The 22992-nt window shown below is 42.7% G+C and overlaps 1 protein-coding gene across 6 annotated transcripts in view; it reads right to left on the reverse strand.

Moving 5' to 3' along the window:
* Nucleotides 1-22992, reverse strand: part of NBEA (neurobeachin) — an 838139-nt gene that overhangs the window by 49360 nt on the left and 765787 nt on the right. For all 6 annotated transcript variants that reach the window (XM_077298228.1, XM_077298226.1, XM_077298223.1 and 3 more), the window contains 2 exons: nt 16123-16275; nt 9723-9890 (listed from right to left, as the gene is read on the reverse strand). In XM_077298228.1, coding sequence (XP_077154343.1) covers nt 9723-9890; nt 16123-16275 — 321 coding nt within the window. The remainder of the gene's footprint in view (nt 1-9722; nt 9891-16122; nt 16276-22992) is intronic.

Consider the following 22992-nt stretch of genomic DNA (forward strand, 5'->3'; position numbering starts at 1 on the left):
GTTGGGCATAACACAACACCAACAACAATAGCGCATATCACAATTTACATTATACACCATAACAGCACTCGTATCTTCGTAGGGGAATGTAGGTAGTATGTCCATCTCCTTACAGCAGCTTAATCCTATTGATGGAAGTCTGATCTGTTCCATCTAAATGATCAGATAATCAGAAGCAGATACACTATAGCAAGATTATTAATGGCAAAAGTATATCAGGCAGAACACCATTATGTCTGCAGGAAGATTTAAGGTACCTTCACACGAAACGACATTATAACGATATCGCTAGCAATCCGTGACGTTGCAGCGTCCTCGCTAGCGATATCGTTTCGTTTGACACGCAGCAGCGATCAGGATCCTGCTGTGATGTCGCTGGTCGCTGAATAAAGTCCAGAACTTTATTTGGTCGTCCGATCGCTGTGTATCGTTGTGTTTGAAAGCAAAAGCAACGATACCAGCGATATTTTACACTGGTAACCAGGGTAAACATCGGGTTACTAAGCGCAGGGCCACGCTTAGTTACCCGATGTTTACCCTGGTTACTAGCGTAAAATGTAAAAAAAAAAAACAGCACATACTCACATTGCGTCCCCTGCAGTCTGCTTCCTCCTCTGACTCAGCGCCGCAAAGTGAAAGTGAAAGCAGCACAGCGGTGACGTCACCGCTCTGCTCTCACTGTACGGCGCTCAGTCAGTCAGGAAGTGGACGCAGGGGGACGTGAATGTAAGTATGTGCTGTTTGTTTTTTTTAGATTTTACGCTGGTAACCAGGGTAAACATCGGGTTACTAAGCGCGGCCCTGCGCTTAGTTACCCGATGTTTACCCTGGTTACCAGGGGACCTCGGCATAGTTGATCGCTGGAGAGCGGTCTGTGTGACAGCTCTCCAGCGACCAAACAGCGACGCTGCAGCGATCGACATCGTTGTCGCTATCGCTGCAGCGTCGCTTCGTGTGAAGGTACCTTTATTTATGGTGGCTAGTTCCTGAATACATAGTCCTTTATTTGTGTAATAACGATACGCAAGTATATCATTTTTATAATATATGTATGTCTAATTATTCGCACATGTATAGAAAAATAAGTACATTAGAGCTCACAGCCTGGCGATGTATAAATTTGAGCATGTTTTCCATAGAGCAGATGGCAGATATCAAGGGGGATCGAGGATGGCGGCAGCGCCTTCACCATCTCAGCACTACTCATCCAGCAGCTGTTGCACTTTGAGACTTCTCACGTCGGATTTACATACTCTGCGATCGAGCAATATGCACACTTGGATGACTGCAATGTGCTGGAGATGAGCCTTGTGTTATACAGGTGATGACCTAAATACTAATAACTGAATGTTGGCCCCACAACAAATAAAAAAGCAAAACAAAAGTACAAGTATGGGGGGATAATGAGAGCGTAAAGAGACCACACCACTCGTGTATTATACTGGGCGCAGGAGCATTCTGATAGCCTAGGACCTATGGACCTGAACACTTCTGAATTGTAGGAGATTTTTGACCCTAGAAAACGTAAAAGGGTTTCTCAACTAAGAGAGCTGTCACACAGACCGCTCTCCAGCGATCAACTATGCCGAGGTCCCCTGGTAACCAGGGTAAACATCGGGTAACTAAGCGCAGGGCCGCGCTTAGTAACCCGATGTTTACCCTGGTTACCAGCGTAAAATCTAAAAAAAACAAACAGCACATACTTACATTCACGTCCCCCTGCGTCCACTTCCTGACTGACTGAGCGCCGTACAGTGAGAGCAGAGCGGTGACGTCACCGCTGTGCTGCTTTCACTTTCACTTTGCGGCGCTGAGTCAGAGGAGGAAGCAGACTGCAGGGGACGCAATGTGAGTATGTGCTGTTTGTTTTTTTTACATTTTACGCTAGTAACCAGGGTAAACATCGGGTAACTAAGCGCGGCCCTGCGCTTAGTAACCCGATGTTTACCCTGGTTACCAGTGTAAAATATCGCTGGTATCGTTGCTTTTGCTTTCAAACACAACGATACACAGCGATCGGACGACCAAATAAAGTTCTGGACTTTATTCAGCGACCAGCGACATCACAGCAGGATCCTGATCGCTGCTGCGTGTCAAACGAAACGATATCGCTAGCGAGGACGCTGCAACGTCACGGATTGCTAGCGATATCGTTATAATGTCGTTTCGTGTGAAGGTACCTTAAAACGCTATGAGGGCTCAATCATTAAAGGGGGTGATCCTGTGAAAACGTTAAGGGTGATACCTTACTGACCCATGTGGATCCGAGTAGTCGGATCCAGCCGATTCGGCAGAGCAGAGAATTTTTATCCTTAGTAAGGAATTTTTGTCCCCGTTACAAAATGGAGAGGCCTGTCAGATATCCGAACGCTGCTCCATTTAGTCTTTGTGAGGCTGCCGGAAAGAGCTGAGTGCAACGCTCAGCAGCCCCAGAGGGAATGAATGGAGCAGCGGCTAAGAATGCGCACGGCCGCTCCATGCTATCGGGAATAAAATCTGTGGATCACTGAATCTGGCGGATAGGTGATATCTTGTTTTCATAGGAGAACCTACAAGTGCGAGCTCTCATACCTTCTCATAACATAACTCTCATCCAGGTAAATGCAGAAGTGTAGAATTTACTGCCAAATCTCCAAGGGAAATGGGATCTTTTTCTGGTAAAGGTCCCTAGCCATCCTATACATAGCAAAAGTCCCTAGCCATCCTATACATAGCAAAAGTCCCTAGCCAACCTATACATAGCAAAAGTCCCTAGCCATCCTATACATAGCAAAAGTCCCTAGCCATCCTATACATAGAAAAAGTCCCTAGCCATCCTATACATAGCAAAAGTCCCTAGCCATCCTATACATAGCAAAAGTCCCTAGCCATCCTATACATAGCAAAAGTCCCTAGCCATCCTATACATAGAAAAAGTCCCTAGCCATCCTATACATAGCAAAAGTCCCTAGCCATCCTATACATAGCAAAAGTCCCTAGCCATCCTATACATAGCAAAAGTCCCTAGCCATCCTATACATAGCAAAAGTCCCTAGCCATCCTAAGCATAGCAAAAGTCCCTAGCCACCCTATACATAGCAAAAGTCCCTAGCCACCCTATACATAGCAAAAGTCCCTAGCCATCCTATACATAGCAAAAGTCCCTAGCCATCCTATACATAGCAAAAGTCCCTAGCCACCCTATACATAGCAAAAGTCCCTAGCCATCCTATACATAGAAAAAGTCCCTAGCCATCCTATACATAGCAAAAGTCCCTAGCCATCCTATACATAGCAAAAGTCCCTAGCCATCCTATACATAGCAAAAGTCCCTAGCCATCCTATACATAGCAAAAGTCCCTAGCCATCCTATACATAGCAAAAGTCCCTAGCCATCCTATACATAGCAAAAGTCCCTAGCCATCCTATACATAGCTAAAGTCCCTAGCCAACCTATACATAGCAAAAGTACCTAGCCATCCTATACATAGCAAAAGTCCCTAGCCAACCTATACAGAGCAAAAGTCCCTAGCCATCCTATACATAGAAAAAGTCCCTAGCCATCCTATACATAGCAAAAGTCCCTAGCCATCCTATACATAGCAAAAGTCCCTAGCCAACCTATACATAGCAAAAGTCCCTAGCCATCCTATACATAGCAAAAGTCCCTAGCCAACCTATACATAGCAAAAGTCCCTAGCCATCCTATACATAGCAAAAGTCCCTAGCCATCCTCTACATAGCAAAAGTCCCTAACCATCCTATACATAGCAAAAGTCCCTAGCCATCCTATACATAGCAAAAGTCCCTAACCATCCTATACATAGCAAAAGTCCCTAGCCATCCTATACATAGCAAGTCCCTAGCCATCCTATACATAGCAAAAGTCCCTATCATCCTATACATAGCAAAAGTCCCTAGCCATCCTATACATAGCAAAAGTCCCTAGCCATCCTATACATAGCAAAAGTCCCTAACCATCCTATACATAGCAAAAGTCCCTAGCCATCCTATACATAGCAAAAGTCCCTATCATCCTATACATAGCAAAAGTCCCTAGCCATCCTATACATAGCAAAAGTCCCTAGCCATCCTATACATAGCAAAAGTCCCTAACCATCCTATACATAGCAAAAGTCCCTAGCCATCCTATACATAGCAAAAGTCCCTAGCCACCCTATACATAGCAAAAGTCCCTAGCCATCCTATACATAGAAAAAGTCCCTAGCCATCCTATACATAGAAAAAGTCCCTAGCCATCCTATACATTGCAAAAGTCCCTAACCATCCTATACATAGCAAAAGTCCCTAGCCATCCTATACATAGCAAAAGTCACTAACCAAGCTATACATAGCAAAAGTCCCTAGTCATCCTATACATAGAAAAAGTCCCTAGCCATCCTATACATAGCAAAAGTCACTAACCAAGCTATACATAGCAAAAGTCCCTAGTCATCCTATACATAGCAAAAGTCCCTAGCCATCCTATACATAGAAAAAGTCCCTAGCCATCCTATACATAGAAAAAGTCCCTAGCCATCCTATACATAGAAAAAGTCCCTAGCCATCCTATACATAGCAAAAGTCCCTAGCCATCCTATACATAGCAAAAGTCCCTAGCCATCCTAAGCATAGCAAAAGTCCCTAGCCAACCTATACATAGCAAAAGTCCCTAGCCAACCTATACATAGCAAAAGTCCCTAGCCATCCTATACATAGAAAAAGTCCCTAGCCAACCTATACATAGCAAAAGTCCCTAGCCAACCTATACATTGCAAAAGTCCCTAGCCATCCTATACATAGCAAAAGTTCCTACCCATCCTATACATTGCAAAAGTCCCTAACCATCCTATACATTGCAAAAGTCCCTAACCATCCTATACATAGCAAAAGTCCCTAGAAATCCTATACATAGCAAAAGTCCCTAACCAACGTATACATAGCAAAAGTCCCTAGCCATCCTATATTAGCAAAAGTCCCTAACCAACGTATACATAGCAAAAGTCCCTAGCCATCCTATACATAGCAAAAGTTCCTAGCCATCCTATACATTGCAAAAGTCCCTAACCATCCTATACATAGCAAAAGTCCCTAGCCAACCTATACATTGCAAAAGTCCCTAACCAACCTATACATAGCAAAAGTCCCTAGCCATCCTATACATAGCAAAAGTCCCTAGCCAACCTATACATAGCAAAAGTCCCTAGCCATCCTATACATAGCAAAAGTCCCTAGCCATCCTATACATAGCAAAAGTCCCTAGCCATCCTATACATAGCAAAAGTCCCTAGCCATCCTATACATAGCAAAAGTCCCTAGCCATCCTATACATAGCAAAAGTCCCTAGCCATCCTATACATAGCAAAAGTCCCTAGCCATCCTATACATAGCAAAAGTCCCTAACCATCCTATACATAGCAAAAGTCCCTAGCCATCCTATACATAGCAAAAGTCCCTAGCCACCCTATACATAGCAAAAGTCCCTAGCCATCCTATACATAGAAAAAGTCCCTAGCCATCCTATACATTGCAAAAGTCCCTAACCATCCTATACATAGCAAAAGTCCCTAGCCATCCTATACATAGAAAAAGTCCCTAGCCATCCTATACATTGCAAAAGTCCCTAACCAAGCTATACATAGCAAAAGTCCCTAGTCATCCTATACATAGCAAAAGTCCCTAGCCATCCTATACATAGAAAAAGTCCCTAGCCATCCTATACATAGAAAAAGTCCCTAGCCATCCTATACATAGCAAAAGTCCCTAGCCATCCTAAGCATAGCAAAAGTCCCTAGCCAACCTATACATAGCAAAAGTCCCTAGCCAACCTATACATAGCAAAAGTCCCTAGCCATCCTATACATAGAAAAAGTCCCTAGCCAACCTATACATAGCAAAAGTCCCTAGCCATCCTATACATAGAAAAAGTCCCTAGCCAACCTATACATAGCAAAAGTCCCTAGCCATCCTATACATAGAAAAAGTCCCTAGCCAACCTATACATAGCAAAAGTCCCTAGCCATCCTATACATAGCAAAAGTCCCTAGCCACCCTATACATAGAAAAAGTCCCTAGCCATCCTATACATAGCAAAAGTCCCTAACCATCCTATACATAGAAAAAGTCCCTAGCCATCCTATACATAGAAAAAGTCCCTAGCCATCCTATACATAGAAAAAGTCCCTAGCCATCCTATACATAGCAAAAGTCCCTAACCATCCTATACATAGCAAAATCCCTAGCCATCCTAAGCATAGCAAAAGTCCCTAGCCACCCTATACATAGAAAAAGTCCCTAACCAACCTATACATAGCGAAAGTCCCTAGCCATCCTATACATAGCAAAAGTCCCTAGCCATCCTATATTAGCAAAAGTCCCTAACCAACGTATACATAGCAAAAGTTCCTAGCCATCCTATACATTGCAAAAGTCCCTAACCATCCTATACATTGCAAAAGTCCCTAACCATCCTATACATAGCAAAAGTCCCTAGCCAACCTATACATAGCAAAAGTCCCTAGCCAACCTATACATAGCAAAAGTCCCTAGCCATCCTATACATAGCAAAAGTCCCTAGCCATCCTATACATAGCAAAAGTCCCTAGCCATCCTATACATAGCAAAAGTCCCTAGCCATCCTATACATAGCAAAAGTCCCTAGCCATCCTATACATAGCAAAAGTCCCTAGCCATCCTATACATAGCAAAAGTCCCTAACCAACCTATACATAGCAAAAGTCCCTAGCCATCCTATACATAGCAAAAGTCCCTAGCCAACCTATACATAGCAAAAGTCCCTAGCCAACCTATACACAGTCATAGTAAAAGTCACCAACCATCCTATACATAGAAAAAGTCCCTAACCATCCTATAGATAAACATAGTAAAAGTCCCTGATAAAAGCATTTAATGATACGAATAACAATATATTTAATGCATGAGCCTTTACCAATAAATAGCTAAAAGTAGCAAAGCCATATATTTCAACAAAACCACCATTTTCTCATAAAGCGACTACATGACACTGGATAATATATGAGTGAGTAATATATGGGTGAGTGCATATTTCAGACAGAAAGCAAATGTATGCACCAGCTACTCAGAAAATGTTGTTGAGGGTTATAAAGGGAAGCTGCAAGAATATTATGAGTTAAGATAAATCCCAATGTCATGAATAGATTTAATATAGATCACGTATTCCTTGAATGCTTCTTGTACATAAGACACTAAACCATCATCGCTAATACCCCCCACACATGCCGTATATGTATGAACATATCCTCAGTACTGGAGATCTACAATATATCATAGCAGTGATCATGGGACCTGATTAGAGATGAGCGGATCAATTTGTGAGATTTTGGTCCAGCGTCCAGGTCAGTGGTAGCTGGCGGCTAGACAAGAGGCTGGCGGATCTCTTACTTTACGGCATCCACGGCACAGCTTTTGATTAGCCAGAGCTGGCGCAACATCATCTGTGTGACATGATCGGGAGTCCTGCAAATCGATCGGCTCATCTCTAGAGCGCTCCTGTGTTTTCTACGAGAGAGCCGATGCTAGACTACTTTGGTGGAGGCTTATCTCGCAGAGAACAAAAGGATTGTGAGTCTGAAATTGGACATACTGGATTGTTCTATCCCCGATAGAGTTGGGAGGTCCGTAAACACACTAGACTGTTGGCCGAGCCTGCTGTTATCGGTGGGTTCTGCCAACATTAATCTAATGCATTAGGGCATTAATTCTTGGACTGTGCAAACCTTAGTAAAAGTTTGGTAAATATTGCATATTTTATTATTTATTATTATAGCGCCATTTATTCCATGGTGCTTTACATGTGAGGAGGGGTATACATAATACAAAACAAGTACAATAATCTTAAACAATACAAGTTACGACTCGTACAGTAGGAAAGAGGACCCTGCCCGCGAGGGCTCACAGTCTACAAGGGATGGGTGAGGATACAGTAGGTGAGGGTAGAGCTGGTCGTGCAGTGGTTTGGTCGATCGGTGGTCACTGCAGGCTGAAGATTATTTAGGCTATACTTACAAGTTCTTTTAGTTAGTTAATTTAGTGCCAGAAATTTGTCCCAAAATGCTGGCACATTTTTGATGCACGGTGTTGCACATTACACAAACGCCCTTCTCCAGCAAATCACATTTGCTTTATGAAGGCCACATTCCCCCTTGTTGAATTAGATAACAAACAGTGTCTAAAACACATAATCTGGGTACAAGTTAGGAAGGAAGAAAAAACACTGATTGGCACAAAGTGGCGCAAATTCTGGCACATTTATGCCAATATAATTGTTATGTCTAGGGTGAGGCCCCTGCGCAACAGCCCTCTCAGGCTCCGCACTAAATGTATCAGCTCATGCCAAAAGTTTATTGTCAATTAAATTTCTAAAAACCCAAACTAAAAAAACAAAACAAAAAAACACCTAACCTATAAATAATTTCGGGAACAAAAAGAAAAGTGGTGCTGCACAGCCTCTCAACCTAGAGCGAATGACAAGCAGTCCAAGCGCGGTGTATTTAGGCAAATCCTGACTTCAGTGCTGGAGGTGCTCGCATGAAAAAAGATAAACCAATCATGAAAATAAAAGAAGATTGCGGTAGCACTCACCAGGTTACGTGTGGTTCAATCCTTTATTGAAGACAAATGTTCATGACAACATGTTCACGGCTCGGGGGAGTGCAGGTAAAGAGGAGTTGAGCAGGGATCGACGACGGCCGTTTCGCGCTATGAGAGCGCTTCTACGGGTCTCATAGCGCGAAACGGCCGTCGTCGATCCCTGCTCACCTCTTCTTTACCTGCACTCCCCCGAGCCGTGAACATGTTGTCATGAACATTTGTCTTCAATAAAGGATTGAACCACACGTAACCTGGTGAGTGCTACCGCAATCTTCTTTTATTTTCATGAGCTATAAATAATTTCAAAGACTCCTGATTTTTCCAAGAAAACACAATGGGTATTGTTTTTGGGAATCTAGCCAAAAAGTGTCTGCCATTGAGCAACTTCAGGGCAGAGCATAAATGTCCTCATCAGGTGGATTGAAATGTTGGGATGTGTGCCTAGGTCAGGCAGTTAACAAGATGTACGGTATATTGCTTCATCTTCAATTATTACACAAACACAACTATAATGTAATAGGACATCAGAGACTATAAAAAAAGTGATTTGGGGATTTTTCTACACCGGTGACCTGAACAGTTTTCTATGGCCTCGTCCATGTTTGGTGAGGTCAAGCGTCCTAGATTTCTGTAGTCTTATGATTCAGGAGCAGTGATGAGCGAATGTGCTGGGATAAGGTGTTATCCGCATGCTCGTGTGCTAGACGAGTTACTTAGGCATGGTCAAATAATATGTTCGCGTCCCCACGGCTGCATGTTCGACAGTCGCGAGACATGCAGCTGCAGGGACTTGAACATATTTTTCTAGAACGCCAAAGACACTCAGGACCCGAGCCTGCTCCGATAACACCTTATCAAAGCAAGTTCGCTCATCACTGTTCAGGAGACATGTTCTCAGGGACCATGTACTCTGATACATAATGAAATGCGACCTATCCTCAGAATATAAAGAAATACTGGAAATATTGTAAGACCCACATCCAGAGGAATGAGGCACAGTAATTAGTGACTACTACCCACATCCTAAATCTAATGCTGGAGATGTAATTCTGCAGTGTCAGAGATAAGATTGGCAATTGAATGAGGTAGAAATGACTATGGCACATACATACCTCCCGTAACACAGGATCGGTGACACTGTCCAAGTTCACAGACCCTTCGTACGTCAGATAATGAAAGACATTCAATGCGCGCACGGCTTCTGGACCTCGCTGCTTATAGCCAAATATCAGATCTATCCACTGGTGGAGCTGACATGATACAAATTCACTCTCTAGTGCCTGGGTTCAATGAGAAAACAGGAGAAATTAGAAAAAGAACAATTTACAGTAAAACAGGACATTTAAAGGGATAAAGACGCATACAAATAGAATAATAATGGACTTTACAGACAGGACAATAATACCACACACATTCCAAAGAGAACACATTGCACAGTCCACACTTCAGTTAAATTCTAGCAATACTTATACATAAAATAGAAACCTTACAATACCCTAAAGAAGTATCAGAAAATATGTTTTATAGACCTGACAACCCATTTAAACAGCTGTACACATGGAAATTAAGTTGACGAAGGCTGGGGCAGCACGGCGATGTTGTTGCATGACAGCAAATCTAAGACACGTCGTGCACGACCAACAACATCTGTGCAACTGTTCTGGGAGTTTTCTTTTAGAACTGGAATTTATCTGTGAAAGTACTGTAAAACTGCAAAAAAAGATGCAGGCAAGTAGAAGTCGCATGTGACCTGTATTGATTTGCACAGGAGTCTTGTGACCAGAGACAGAAAATCAGATTTATGACCTATGACCGTCCTCTGATCTCTGCTGTCAGAGGTAAAACATATAAGCATGTTGGATTTCAATATGACCGATCCTGGGAGCTATACTGAAGATGGAGGAGGTTCCTGGAAGAGGCTTGTTCCCCTTCCCCAATACATACAGTGGATGCTCAATCTGATAATGTCATTTGGCACAATTAATATCAATGTTTCATAACCCTTATCTGTATGTGCCCACATACAGAATCCATAGAAAACAAGTTTTGGGCTCTAGTGGAATTAGAGTTGGTGTCAGAATGAGGATGCTCCTGTAATGTATTCAGAGATTGTTGGCTCTATCTCGCTCACTTTTCAAGATTCATGTAAGCTGCAGAAAGCGGCGCTCTTATCTAATTATGCACATTAGAGAGCAGAGGTCTCGCTGGCTGGAGGGGCGGCTTTTAATAATGTTTTTTCCTGAATCAGCTCCTTTAGATGTTGGATTTTTAAACACCTATATTTGTACCAGCTTGAGCATAGCCCGGCAGTCTAGACACAGAGATGTCTTTGTTAAAGCTCTATTTTTATTTTTTTAGGTTTTGTAAAAGCAGACAAAAAAAAAGCCATTGGGATTTGTTACCTTTATCACAAACATTGTGTAGGAGCTTCATCTTTTGTATTCGTGGGTAACGCCAGTCTTGAATCAGTAGTAAAATACTTTGGAGCCAACCACCACTAGCCCATCTTGAAGCGTTATTCACAAAGTAATAGGTTATCCACAGGGTTGGAAACATCTTCAGCTGGCCATACACATTAGATGGCTGTCAGCCGATCAATGCTTTGGCTGATCGTTCTGCCAGCAGCCATCTTAGGTGACACTCCCATAAACAGCAGCGCTCCTGTGTTCTCTATGAGAAAATTGACGACTGACATCTCTGCCAGCGCCTTATCTCCAGGAGAACAATGCAATCGGCAGTCTGAAATTGGACATGACTGATCAGCATCTTCCCTGATCATCAGTCGGCCACCGTCCCCATACACAGTAGAGCGCTGGCCGGACCTGTCGATATATACGAGTTCAGAGTCATTAGTCTAATGTGTGTGAGGGCCTGGTCGCGGGTGGTCTGACTGCCAAGACCCTCTACAATTCTGAGATCGGGGCTCTGTAACCCAGGCACTGCAGAGCCCGTCTATGGGACTGTCAGGAATAGCAGACAGCTGGCCAGCAGTCACATGGAGAGGGAATAACTTCATATTTAGGGAATCACTTTTCTATGTGGTGTTACCAATAAAGGACTCCTAGGTTTCAATAAAATCCAATGATTTTATTACAGAGATCACTACACATGCATACAGGAAAGATATATATCTTGGTACCGTGTTAGCCAGTAGATAGAAAAATATTTAGAACTGATGACGAGCTTTGACTGTCTTAGTGGTGGAATGAATGTGTCGCATGGATTTATGTCTTTTTACATCAACTAAGGAACGTGCCCCTCAGACTATGAGGGGGTCATCACAACGGACCCAGACCCCAATCAGAGGACAATAAACCATTCCTTATCTAAGAAGTGGTCCAATATTTATGGACATAACTGTTCATCACTCATGGTAATTCTGCTTCATGTCACCTGTCTTATCCATGTTTTTTTTTTTTGTTTTTTTTTTCTGTGCTATGTTGTGCATAAATATGTGATTCTTCAGAATTTGTATTAGTCTATGCCTGATGAAGAGACCTGTGTAGTCTCGAAAGCTTGCAATTTGTTACCATCTTTTCAGTTAGCCATTAAAAGGTATCAACCACTGAGGACTCTCAATTCTAAATATTTTTCTACACATGCATAGTCATTTCTTCCTGGAAATTGCAATGGTACCCTGCATTCTTAAAGTGCCATCCCATATACAACATTTATCAATTCTGGGAGGATAGATGATACATATATTATTTCTAATGGGGTTCATGTGCAGAGACTCCCTAAATCCTATGACTATGTGGTGCAAAGTCTGTTTTTCATTGCAATGGTACAACTATCATCATTCCTATAGACAGATACCTTTTTTATCAACTTGGCCTCAATCAAACACATGCCCCAATTCATTTTGTGAGATGTGAACTGGTCCTTTAAGTGCCTCCAGCCACGGTGAATCCGGCTGTGCCACATATAATGCTTTTCTAATTCGCTCTCTTAATCATACCGTGATCTTTTTGGATCTGAACCTTTTGCTCATTGTCTTCAAAACGGGTCATTTCCGGACAGATCATATTTACTTTGCATTCCCAGTAATAAGCTACTGGTTTCCTAGGGTTTGTCGCACTCATTCCTGGTTGCCATACTATACCGTGTCTGCAGATTCATCCCGCGGGGTCACAAGACATGTGCTTCACGGTAATTTCAGAGACCCCTGAATCCATGCACCTAGGTCGTTCATGTTGTTTGTGCATAATATTAATAAAGCAGATGAATTTGCCTTTGTGCGTTGCTTCTATTTTTGGCCATCAGCATGAATCCAGGCCTGCAGGGACCGGGGGCCGAGGACGGCTGCAGATGCACATCTGTGAAAGCTTTCTCTCCACTGCTAGATTATGATTGATGAAGCTAGCATTAAGGTAATGTTATCAGGGACTACTTACTGCTCCTGTCCTTTGTGACATCACTGAGGTCAGCAGATAACCACGTTAGCATTGAACACAATGCGTTATTAATGTTTCATGAGTAACTCGGCAGTAATCAGGCTGGATCCTACGGGTAAATGAGACCAGGACGACATTCCCCAAAGTATAACCTGGAGCTTTCTCCTCAGTCCTGCCCTACAGACCACGAGAACATCCAGTGCCGTCCTCACCTCTGCCCACAATTACAATACAACAATATGATGCAGAAAACGACATTCAATCGTTATTATTATTTTTTCACATTTTTGCCTCATTTGCACATTTCAGATGCAGTAACTTCTAATTTTCGGGCGCAGCTTGGGGGTGCAAATAACTTACTTGTAGTTTATAATAATATATTTTTGCTATGCAAATATATATATTCATTTGTAGTCCTTTTCTTAACCGTTTACATTTTTATACTATATAACCTGACACATACATTTTTCCGGTTACTACAGTGGTGGGGATGCAGATTAAATAAACTTAAGGTTGTTTTTTTTTTTAAATATAAAGTACAGCAAAAATGTTTTTTATTATTTTTAGACTAATCGCTTCGTTTTATTTATCATTTTCTATTGAATGTTTTCCTGTAACTGGGACCGCCAAATTACATGGCAAAATTCCTTGCAATTATTTATCGGTATCTTGATCCAACTATTCCAACATGTTTCAGGTGTAAATGCTCTATTTACAATCTTATGCTTAGCAACAGCAGAGATGGCCTGTGGGAGACAACAGATTTCCCTGCTCACATTAAGGTGGTTGTCCAGGACTGGGGTTCAAGTCTGCACTCAATCTATGTGCCTGCAGACTTGTGAATCCTCACAGTGCGCAGTGTACATGCTGCCAAGATACTCCGGTGTTGGCGCGAGACTGCAGGGGTGAGATGTTCATACACAAGTCATGTGCATGACAGCGCGGCAATCACCGCTTCTGATCAGCGGTAAAATCATCCCTGCCGGTCAGAGAGCCGCGGTTCCCACGCTGTCAAAAGACTGCTTGAGTGCAGATGTGATCGGGGGTATAAAGTTCACCTCCGATCACTGGTGTCAGCGGATGGGACTACAGCTCCCATCAGCCAATGCCTGCTGCCGCTAATAACAGTGAGAGCAGGAGCGGTTGATGGGAGGATTCATCAGCTGGCTCCTGCGCTGTAGATGAATAATTTTAAAAAGCACCGTAGCAGATCTCATGGAATTCAGCCCGGCTGGGAACGTAGTCTCAGTGACCGGAGGTAGCCTCGATGATGTCACTGCCAGTCACTGAGGCTGCGCTCGCAGTAGCTCATTCACCGGTGGTTCTCAGCCTGGACAGTCGCATCTTGGCACCGTCCTGGTTGAAAACCGTTTATCCCCCAGACATGGATTACTGTGTGGGACAGAACGACGGATAGGTAAGGGATATTGTTGTTTTTTATTTTCTTACAGGAGACGAGGGATTCAGTGTAATTAGGCATTAGGGGAGTATAACTGCTTATTATTTTTTTAAAAAAAAGTAAAAGTATGTTTTGTTTTATTTCTAATAAAATACTTTATTCTGGCTTTTTTTAATTTCCCTCTCGCCCCACTCCCGACACTCAGTCTTGCACATTGGAACAAAAGGAGGAGGCAGGGTGTGTGTCTTTATTTACCATGTAACTATAGGATTAGTAATGGATAGGTGTCTTATAGCCGCTTTTCCGTTACTAATCCGTGGGCTTCATGTCACCTAATACAAAGGTGACATCAACTCCACAAATATTACCCCACTTGCCACCTCTACAGGGCAAGTGGGAAGAGCCAGCCAGAATTGGCGCATCTAATAGATGTGCCTTTTCTGGGGGCAATATCCATGGCCCCTCACCAGGCTGCGAATACCAGCCCCCAAGCTGGATGCTTTAGCAAGGCTGGTTGTCAAAAATGGAAGGGACCCCACACAGTTTTTTAAAACTATTTATTTAAATAATTAAAAAATACGGTGCGGGGACCCCTCTATTCTTGATAACCAGCCTTGCTGGTGAAGTCCGTGTTCTGTGTCCATGCCCGACCGGTAGGTGTTCGGTATGGTCGCTGAACTTTACTGTTCGGGTTCGCCCATCTCTATACATAAGTCATCACATGCCAACTAGACGAGCGCGGACTCGCTCAATACAAGTGAATTGAGCAAGGCCAGACACGTTTAGTCGGAATTTAGCACATGCAAATCGCATACCCTCCACCAGAGAATCATGACAACTTTGCATTGTGTGCGCTGTGAGGATTCACATAAAGTAACTGCAGACTTGATCCTCAAGCCCGGACAACTCCTTTAAGAACCAGAAGTCATCCACATTAAATTGGAGGCTGAGGTTTCCAGGGTATTGCATTTGCCATGGATTTCTGTGTGTATCTTTTATGTCTAGATTTTTACTAATTGAAGCCAGATACTGATACATTATTTACATTCTGTTTTCTATACATGATTATTGGGGCAGCTAACTTGCCTGAGCTGCTATTAGCAGGGATATACCTTATTGCACCCACATGAACAATAGCCCGGAGATGTTCAATGACTTCTTTGACTTTTCTAGGCATGCCCTATGATCTGTGCAGAGGTTCTTATGCAGTGAGGGAGAGGAGGTGAGCTATGATTCATCACCTATTGTCAATGGTGAATTCTATGTTATCTATCCATGGAAGTAACACAGGAAAAAGAGTAGCGGCAGCACCCCAAGGGTAGATGGTGAAAACAGTGTGAGTGTTTATTCATCCACAATGCAACGCTTGGCTTTCACAATGAAGCCAAGATGTCTAAAAGTGCTGCCTCTACTCCTTTGCTTTGTATACTTAGAGGATTTTGCCTGGATAATATCCTTGGAGGATTACTTGACACCTGCTTCTGTGGACTGTCCTGCTGACTTTTGTAGTTTTTGATAAAGTGTTTTCTACGTATAGATTCTGATATGGATAAAAGATACATATTTTATATATTTTGATTTCAACAACAGGTAATTTTTCCATGAGCCATGTCCTTTAAAAAATAAGGAAAGAAAAATATAAAAATAACAGAAAATGGCAATGACTGCAACCAGAAAGGAGTCTCAACGCTCAGCTCACACATACACTATAACTCTTACCATCCTGTTGATACGAACAAAGTCTTCAGGGTTCTTTGCCCATGGCGGGAGATCTACATCATTAACTGCATTGCTGTCATCCCTCACTCCAAAGTTATAGCCATTGCTGTTCACGAACATCTCTGGTAGGTAGTAGAATTCAGGAATGAGCTCCTGCAGATTAATACAAGAGAAAGAGGTAACAATTCTGGAAAATGGAAAACATAAAAATGCAAAACGTAGAAAAAAAACTAAACGCCACAGACATTCTCTATACCAATATCATCACAAAAGACTACAAGAGACATAAGTATGAATTCATGAATGTATCCAGTTGGCTCCATGTACATAACGGAGGATCTATTCCTTAGGGGCTACCGATTGTAACAGTATGGTGCATGTTGTCCAACAGAGAAAACCACAACTAATGTTAGCAGTTTATCCCTTTTTGAGATGTTTAAAAAAAAACCCCAACAACCTGTAAAAGCAGAAAAGATAGAGATCAGTTACCATGCAGCATTTCTGTGTAGCCCTCGGAATAATTTCCTCTGATTGGTACAAAGAACTGAATCCAACATAGCTCCCATCCATTGTACCCCCAGCCCAACAGCGGTCCCCACCTTTACACAATCTGCTAGATATTAAAATCCATCCACTTGAGAAAAGAAATTCTGCACACAATTTATTCACCTGCTTCTATAATAATCACAGGTGACCTTGATCTCCTGCGATCCTCTCGGGTTCTAGAGGTCACCAGCTCAACCTATGGCTCATGTGAAGTGTTGAACTGTGTGTGGAGGGGGCTGAATGACTATTAAAAGCTAAGCCAACCCCCTTCTCATATGGCTTAGCTATTGAAATATTGAGTGTGAGAGGAATTATTCCCATGTGGACAGATAAGAATTCAGGACACTTCTGTCTGGAGAACGTCATCACAGCATCCACTACTATAGCGCCATTATAAATATATCAGTTATATAGCGTCATTATATTCCACTTTACACTTTCCACTTTACAGACATTATCATTGCTGTCCCCACTGGGGCTCACAATCTACCTTCCCTATCAGTATGTCTCTGGAGCGTGGGAGGAAACTGGAGAACCCGGAGGAAACCCACGCAAACACAGAACATACAAAATCCTTGCAATGTGTGCCTTGTTGAGATTTGGAGCCAAGACCTCAGCGATGTAAGGTTGAAGTGCTAACCACTGAGCCACCGTGTTCAGTGGTTAGCACTGTATGTGCTTTATAAATAGAATCTGGTTGGAAGATGGTTAAATGCTTTTATTAAAGTTGACAAAATACCACCCCCCATCCCCAGGAACTGTAGACATGTATAAATTTGCTGATTACGGCTCCTAAAAGCATTGTGTTATTCTGGAATGTAACATGACCAACATGATACTCCAGACCTGGAAATCTGAGAGCCATTTAACCCATGAAAAAGACACACTGGAAACATCAAAAACCACAAGTTGGTAACATTAAAAGATACTGAAATTACCCATTAACTGTGCTAGTAAATATAGTGTTCCCCTTGAGTAAAATCTGGTTTTACAAAGATCCATCAGTGGAAGATCATCTAACCATAATGACCTCTCTAATGGGTCTGGTCAGGTCGAGACTCGGCTCCCATTAGTGTCATGGCTCCTGTTTAGAATGGATCTAGTGAAACTAAACTGGATCTGTTACCAGTGAATAGAAATAAATCCTGACTGCCACTATCGACATATATTGGAGTCTGACCAGTTTGCGATAGTGATTAGCTTGTCTTGAAGGCTTGAACAAGTCGCCTATTGCAGGGTGAATGAGTTCAGTACATTTCTGAGAAATCCTGGCAAAGGGGGCGACACAGAGAGGGCGTCCTAGTAAAATGTGAAACTAGGTATATTGGGGTGATGAGCTATTCTTTTTGAAAAGTGGCTCCATTTAGCACGGTGGGACACAAATAGGATGCTGCGCCTACACTTGGACTTGTGTGGGAGAGAACTCTTATGGCCTCATCAGCATCCATAACCTGTCATCAGGTTTTTGCAGCCTAATCTGAGATCTGCACAATGCAGAGATCCTGATTCCAGTGATGTGTCACTTACTAGTTGCTTGCTGTCATTTTCATAAATCACAGTGTTATCAGCAGGAGATTATCACTTAAAAAATATTAAATCTTCCCCCATATTCATGAGCTCTGTATAACCCTGCCCCCATCACGGATTCAGCATTCAACAGCTAAATCTGCAGAAGATAAAACAGTGATTACATTAAAACTGCAGCAAGAAGATCAGCAAGTGACATACTGCTGGAATCAGGTTCTCTGCCAATTAATCATGCTGCTCTCAGATAGGGCAGCAAAAATCTGGTGACAGATTCCCTTCAAGCACTCAGGGCACCATTTCTGATCAGGAGCACTTTGGGCACTTTTACTTTTTTTTGTGAGGGTGCACTTAAGGGGCATTATTATCTGTGGGGAACCAAGAGAATTATTACTATTTTGTGAGTCTTTTTTAATTGTTGACAGTGCATAATTACTTTATAAAGGAGCACTCAAAGCATTATTCATTTATAACAGGGCAAAAGGAATATAAACTTCAAAAGGGCACAAAGGTGGCCATTATTATTCTATAGCGGCACTATTACTTTCTAGATTGCTCATAACAAGCCTTTATATATATATATATATATATATATATATATATATATATATATATATATATATATATATATATATATATTTGGAGGGGGACTTTATACTGTTACTAGGGCACAAAGAGGACATTGTTTGTAGGGGGCATTAATATACTACTACTCTGTAAGGGAAGCAATGATGGACACTTACTGTGTGGGACACAAAAGGCATTTCTACTGTGTTTATTATTACAGTCTGGAACACTCTATGGTACTGCTATTTTAGGACACTTTGAGGTACTACTATTTTGGGGCACTTGTACTATTTTGGGGCACTTGTGGTACTACTATTTTAGGACACTGCATGGTACTACTATTTTAGGGCACTGTATGGTACTAGTATTTCAGGGCACTGTATGGTACTACTATTTTACGGCACTATCTCTAGCATTATTTTTAGGGATACTTTCTGCTTGGAATAATTTTTTGGGTGGAATTATAGTAACGACCACAAAATTCCTGAAGAACAGCATGCAACACAGCAGGTGCAGTTATAGACAAATGGGGCACCTACAAGCTTAGAAACGGGGTTATCAACAGGGTAGGGGGTTTGTGTTGATTGGGAATAGATGGAGATGATGATGGATATGTGAGATGTTAAATTGGTCTGTGTCGAAAACTCAGCAGATGAGAGATGGCTAGAAGTAGTCATCATGGCAACCTGGCCAGACGGAAGAATTTGGAAAAGTCAAAGGACGTCACCTGAGAATCACTGGATTTATCTGAACCGCTATCTCTTACAGTCATATGAAAAAGTTTGGGCACCCCTATTAATCTTAAGCTTAATGTTTTATAAAAATTGTTTTTTTTGCAATAGCTATTTCAGTTTCATATATCTAATAACTGTTGGACACAGTAATGTTTCTGCCTTGAAATGAGGTTTATTGTACTAACAGAAAATGTGCAATCTGCATTCAAACAAAATTTGACAGGTGCATAAGTATGGGCACCCTTATCATTTTCTTGTTTTAAATACTCCTACCTACTTTTTACTGACTTACTAAAGCACTTTTTTTTGGTTTTGTAACCTCATTGAGCTTTGAACTTCATAGCCAGGTGTATGCAGTCATGAGAAAAGCTACTTAAAGTGGCCACTTGCAAGTTGTTCTCCTGTTTGAATCTCCTCTGAAGAGTGGCATCATGGGCTCCTCAAAACAACTGTCAAATGATCTGAAAACAAAGATTATTCAACATAGTTGTTCAGGGGAAGGATACAAAAAGCTGTCTAAGAGATATAACCTGTCAATTTCCACTGTGAGGAACATAGTAAGGAAATGGAAGAACACAGGTACAGTTTTTGTTAAGGCCAGAAGTGGCAGGCCAAGAAAAACATCAGAAAGGCAAAGAAGAAGAATGGTGAGATCAGTCAAGGACAATCCTCAGACCATCTCCAGAGAGCTGCAGCATCAACTTGCTGCAGATGGTGTCACTGTGCATCGGTCAACTATACAACGCACTGTTTTTTTGCCGCCATGCATAACGCCTTTTTGTATTACCAAACAACTCAATCTTGGTTTCATGAGTCCACAGGACCTTCTTCCAAAAAGAAATTGGCTTCTCCAAATGTGCTTTTGCATACCTCAGCCGACTCTGTTTGTGGCGTGCTTGCAGAAACGGCTTCTTTCGCATCACTCTCCCATACAGCTTCTCCTTGTGCAAAGTGCATTGTATAGTTGACCGATGCACAGTGACACCATCTGCAGCAAGTTGATGCTGCAGCTCTCTGGAGGTGGTCTGAGGATTATCCTTGACTGATCTCACCATTCTTCTTCTCTGCCTTTCTGATGTTTTTCTTGGCCTGCCACTTCTGGCCTTAACAAGAACTGTACCTGTGTTCTTCCATTTCCTTGCTATGTTCCTCACAGTGGAAATTGACAGGTTAAATCTCTGAGACAGCTTTTTGTATCCTTTGAGGAGCCCATGATGCCACTCTTCAGAGGAGATTCAAACAGGAGAACAACTTGCAAGTGGCCACTTTAAGTAGCTTTTCTCATGATTGCATACACCTAGCTATGAAGTTCAAAGCTCAATGAGGTTACAAAACCCAAAAAAGTGCTTTAGTAAGTCAGTAAAAAGTAGGTAGGAGTATTTAAAACAAGAAAATGATAAGGGTGCCCATACTTATGCACCTGTCAAATTTTGTTTGAATGCAGATTGCACATTTTCTGTTAGTACAATAAACCTCATTTCAAGGCAGAAACATTACTGTGTCCAACAGTTATTAGATATATGAAACTGAAATAGCTATTGCAAAAAAAACATTTTTTATAAAACATTAAGCTTAAGATTAATAGGGGTGCCCAAACTTTTTCATATGACTGTATATGGGCTGCAGAACTGCTAGTTACCTATATATGGCATTATTTAGTCTTTGTGTAATATTTTTGGGATTTGTTAACTGTAATTGTCATCTGCTAAGGCACCCAATACATCGGCTAAGGCACCTATTACATCGGCTAAGGCACCCAATACATCGGCTAAGGCACCCAATACATCGGCTAAGGCACCCAATACATCGGCTAAGGCACCCAATACATCGGCTAAGGCACCCAATACATCGGCTAAGGCACCCAATACATCGGCTAAGGCACCTAATACATCGGCTAAGGCACCTAATACATCGGCTAAGGCACCTAATACATCGGCTAAGGCACCCAATACATCGGCTAAGGCACCCAATACATCGGCTAAGGCACCCTATACATCGGCTAAGGCACCCTATACATCGGCTAAGGCACCCAATACATCGGCTAAGGCACCCAATACATCGGCTAAGGCACCCTATACATCGGCTAAGGCACCCTATACATCGGCTAAGGCACCCAATACATCGGCTAAGGCACCCAATACATCGGCTAAGGCACCCAATACATCGGCTAAGGCACCTAATACATCGGCTAAGGCACCTAATACATCGGCTAAGGCACCTAATACATCGGCTAAGGCACCCAATACATCGGCTAAGGCACCCAATACATCGGCTAAGGCACCCTATACATCGGCTAAGGCACCCTATACATCGGCTAAGGCACCCAATACATCGGCTAAGGCACCCAATACATCGGCTAAGGCACCTAATACATCGGCTAAGGCACCTAATACATCGGCTAAGGCACCCAATACATCGGCTAAGGCACCCAATACATCGGCTAAGGCACCCTATACATCGGCTAAGGCACCCTATACATCGGCTAAGGCACCCAATACATCGGCTAAGGCACCCAATACATCGGCTAAGGCACCTAATACATCGGCTAAGGCACCTAATACATCGGCTAAGGCACCTAATACATCGGCTAAGGCACCCAATACATCGGCTAAGGCACCCAATACATCGGCTAAGGCACCCTATACATCGGCTAAGGCACCCAATACATCGGCTAAGGCACCCAATACATCGGCTAAAGCACCCAATACATCGGCTAAGGCACCTATTACATCGGCTAAGGCATCCAATACATCGGCTAAGGCACCCAATGCATCGGCTAAGGCACCTATTACATCGGCTAAGGCACCTAATACATCGGCTAAGGCACCCAATACATCAGCTAAGGCACCCAATACATCGGCTAAGGCAACCAATACATCGGCTAAGGCACCCAATACATCGGCTAAGGCACCCTATACATCGGCTAAGGCACCCAATACATCGGCTAAGGCACCCAATACATCGGCTAAAGCACCCAATACATCGGCTAAGGCACCTATTACATCGGCTAAGGCATCCAATACATCGGCTAAGGCACCCAATGCATCGGCTAAGGCACCCTATACATCGGCTAAGGCACCCTATACATCGGCTAAGGCACCCTATACATCGGCTAAGGCACCCTATACATCGGCTAAGGCACCCAATACATCGGCTAAGGCACCTAATACATCAGCTAAGGCACCCAATACATCGGCTAAGGCACCCAATACATCGGCTAAGGCACCCAATACATCGGCTAAGGCACCCAATACATCAGCTAAGGCACCCAATACATCGGCTAAGGCACCTAATACATCAGCTAAGGCACCCAATACATCGGCGAAGGCACCCAATACATCGGCTAAGGCACCCAATACATCGGCTAAGGCACCCAATACATCGGCTAAGGCACCTAATACATCAGCTAAGGCACCTAATACATCAGCTAAAGCACCCAATACATCGGCGAAGGCACCCAATACATCGGCGAAGGCACCCAATACATCGGCGAAGGCAC

This window comes from Ranitomeya variabilis, chromosome 3, assembly GCF_051348905.1.
Source record: "Ranitomeya variabilis isolate aRanVar5 chromosome 3, aRanVar5.hap1, whole genome shotgun sequence".
NCBI classification, from domain to species: Eukaryota; Metazoa; Chordata; class Amphibia; order Anura; family Dendrobatidae; genus Ranitomeya; species Ranitomeya variabilis.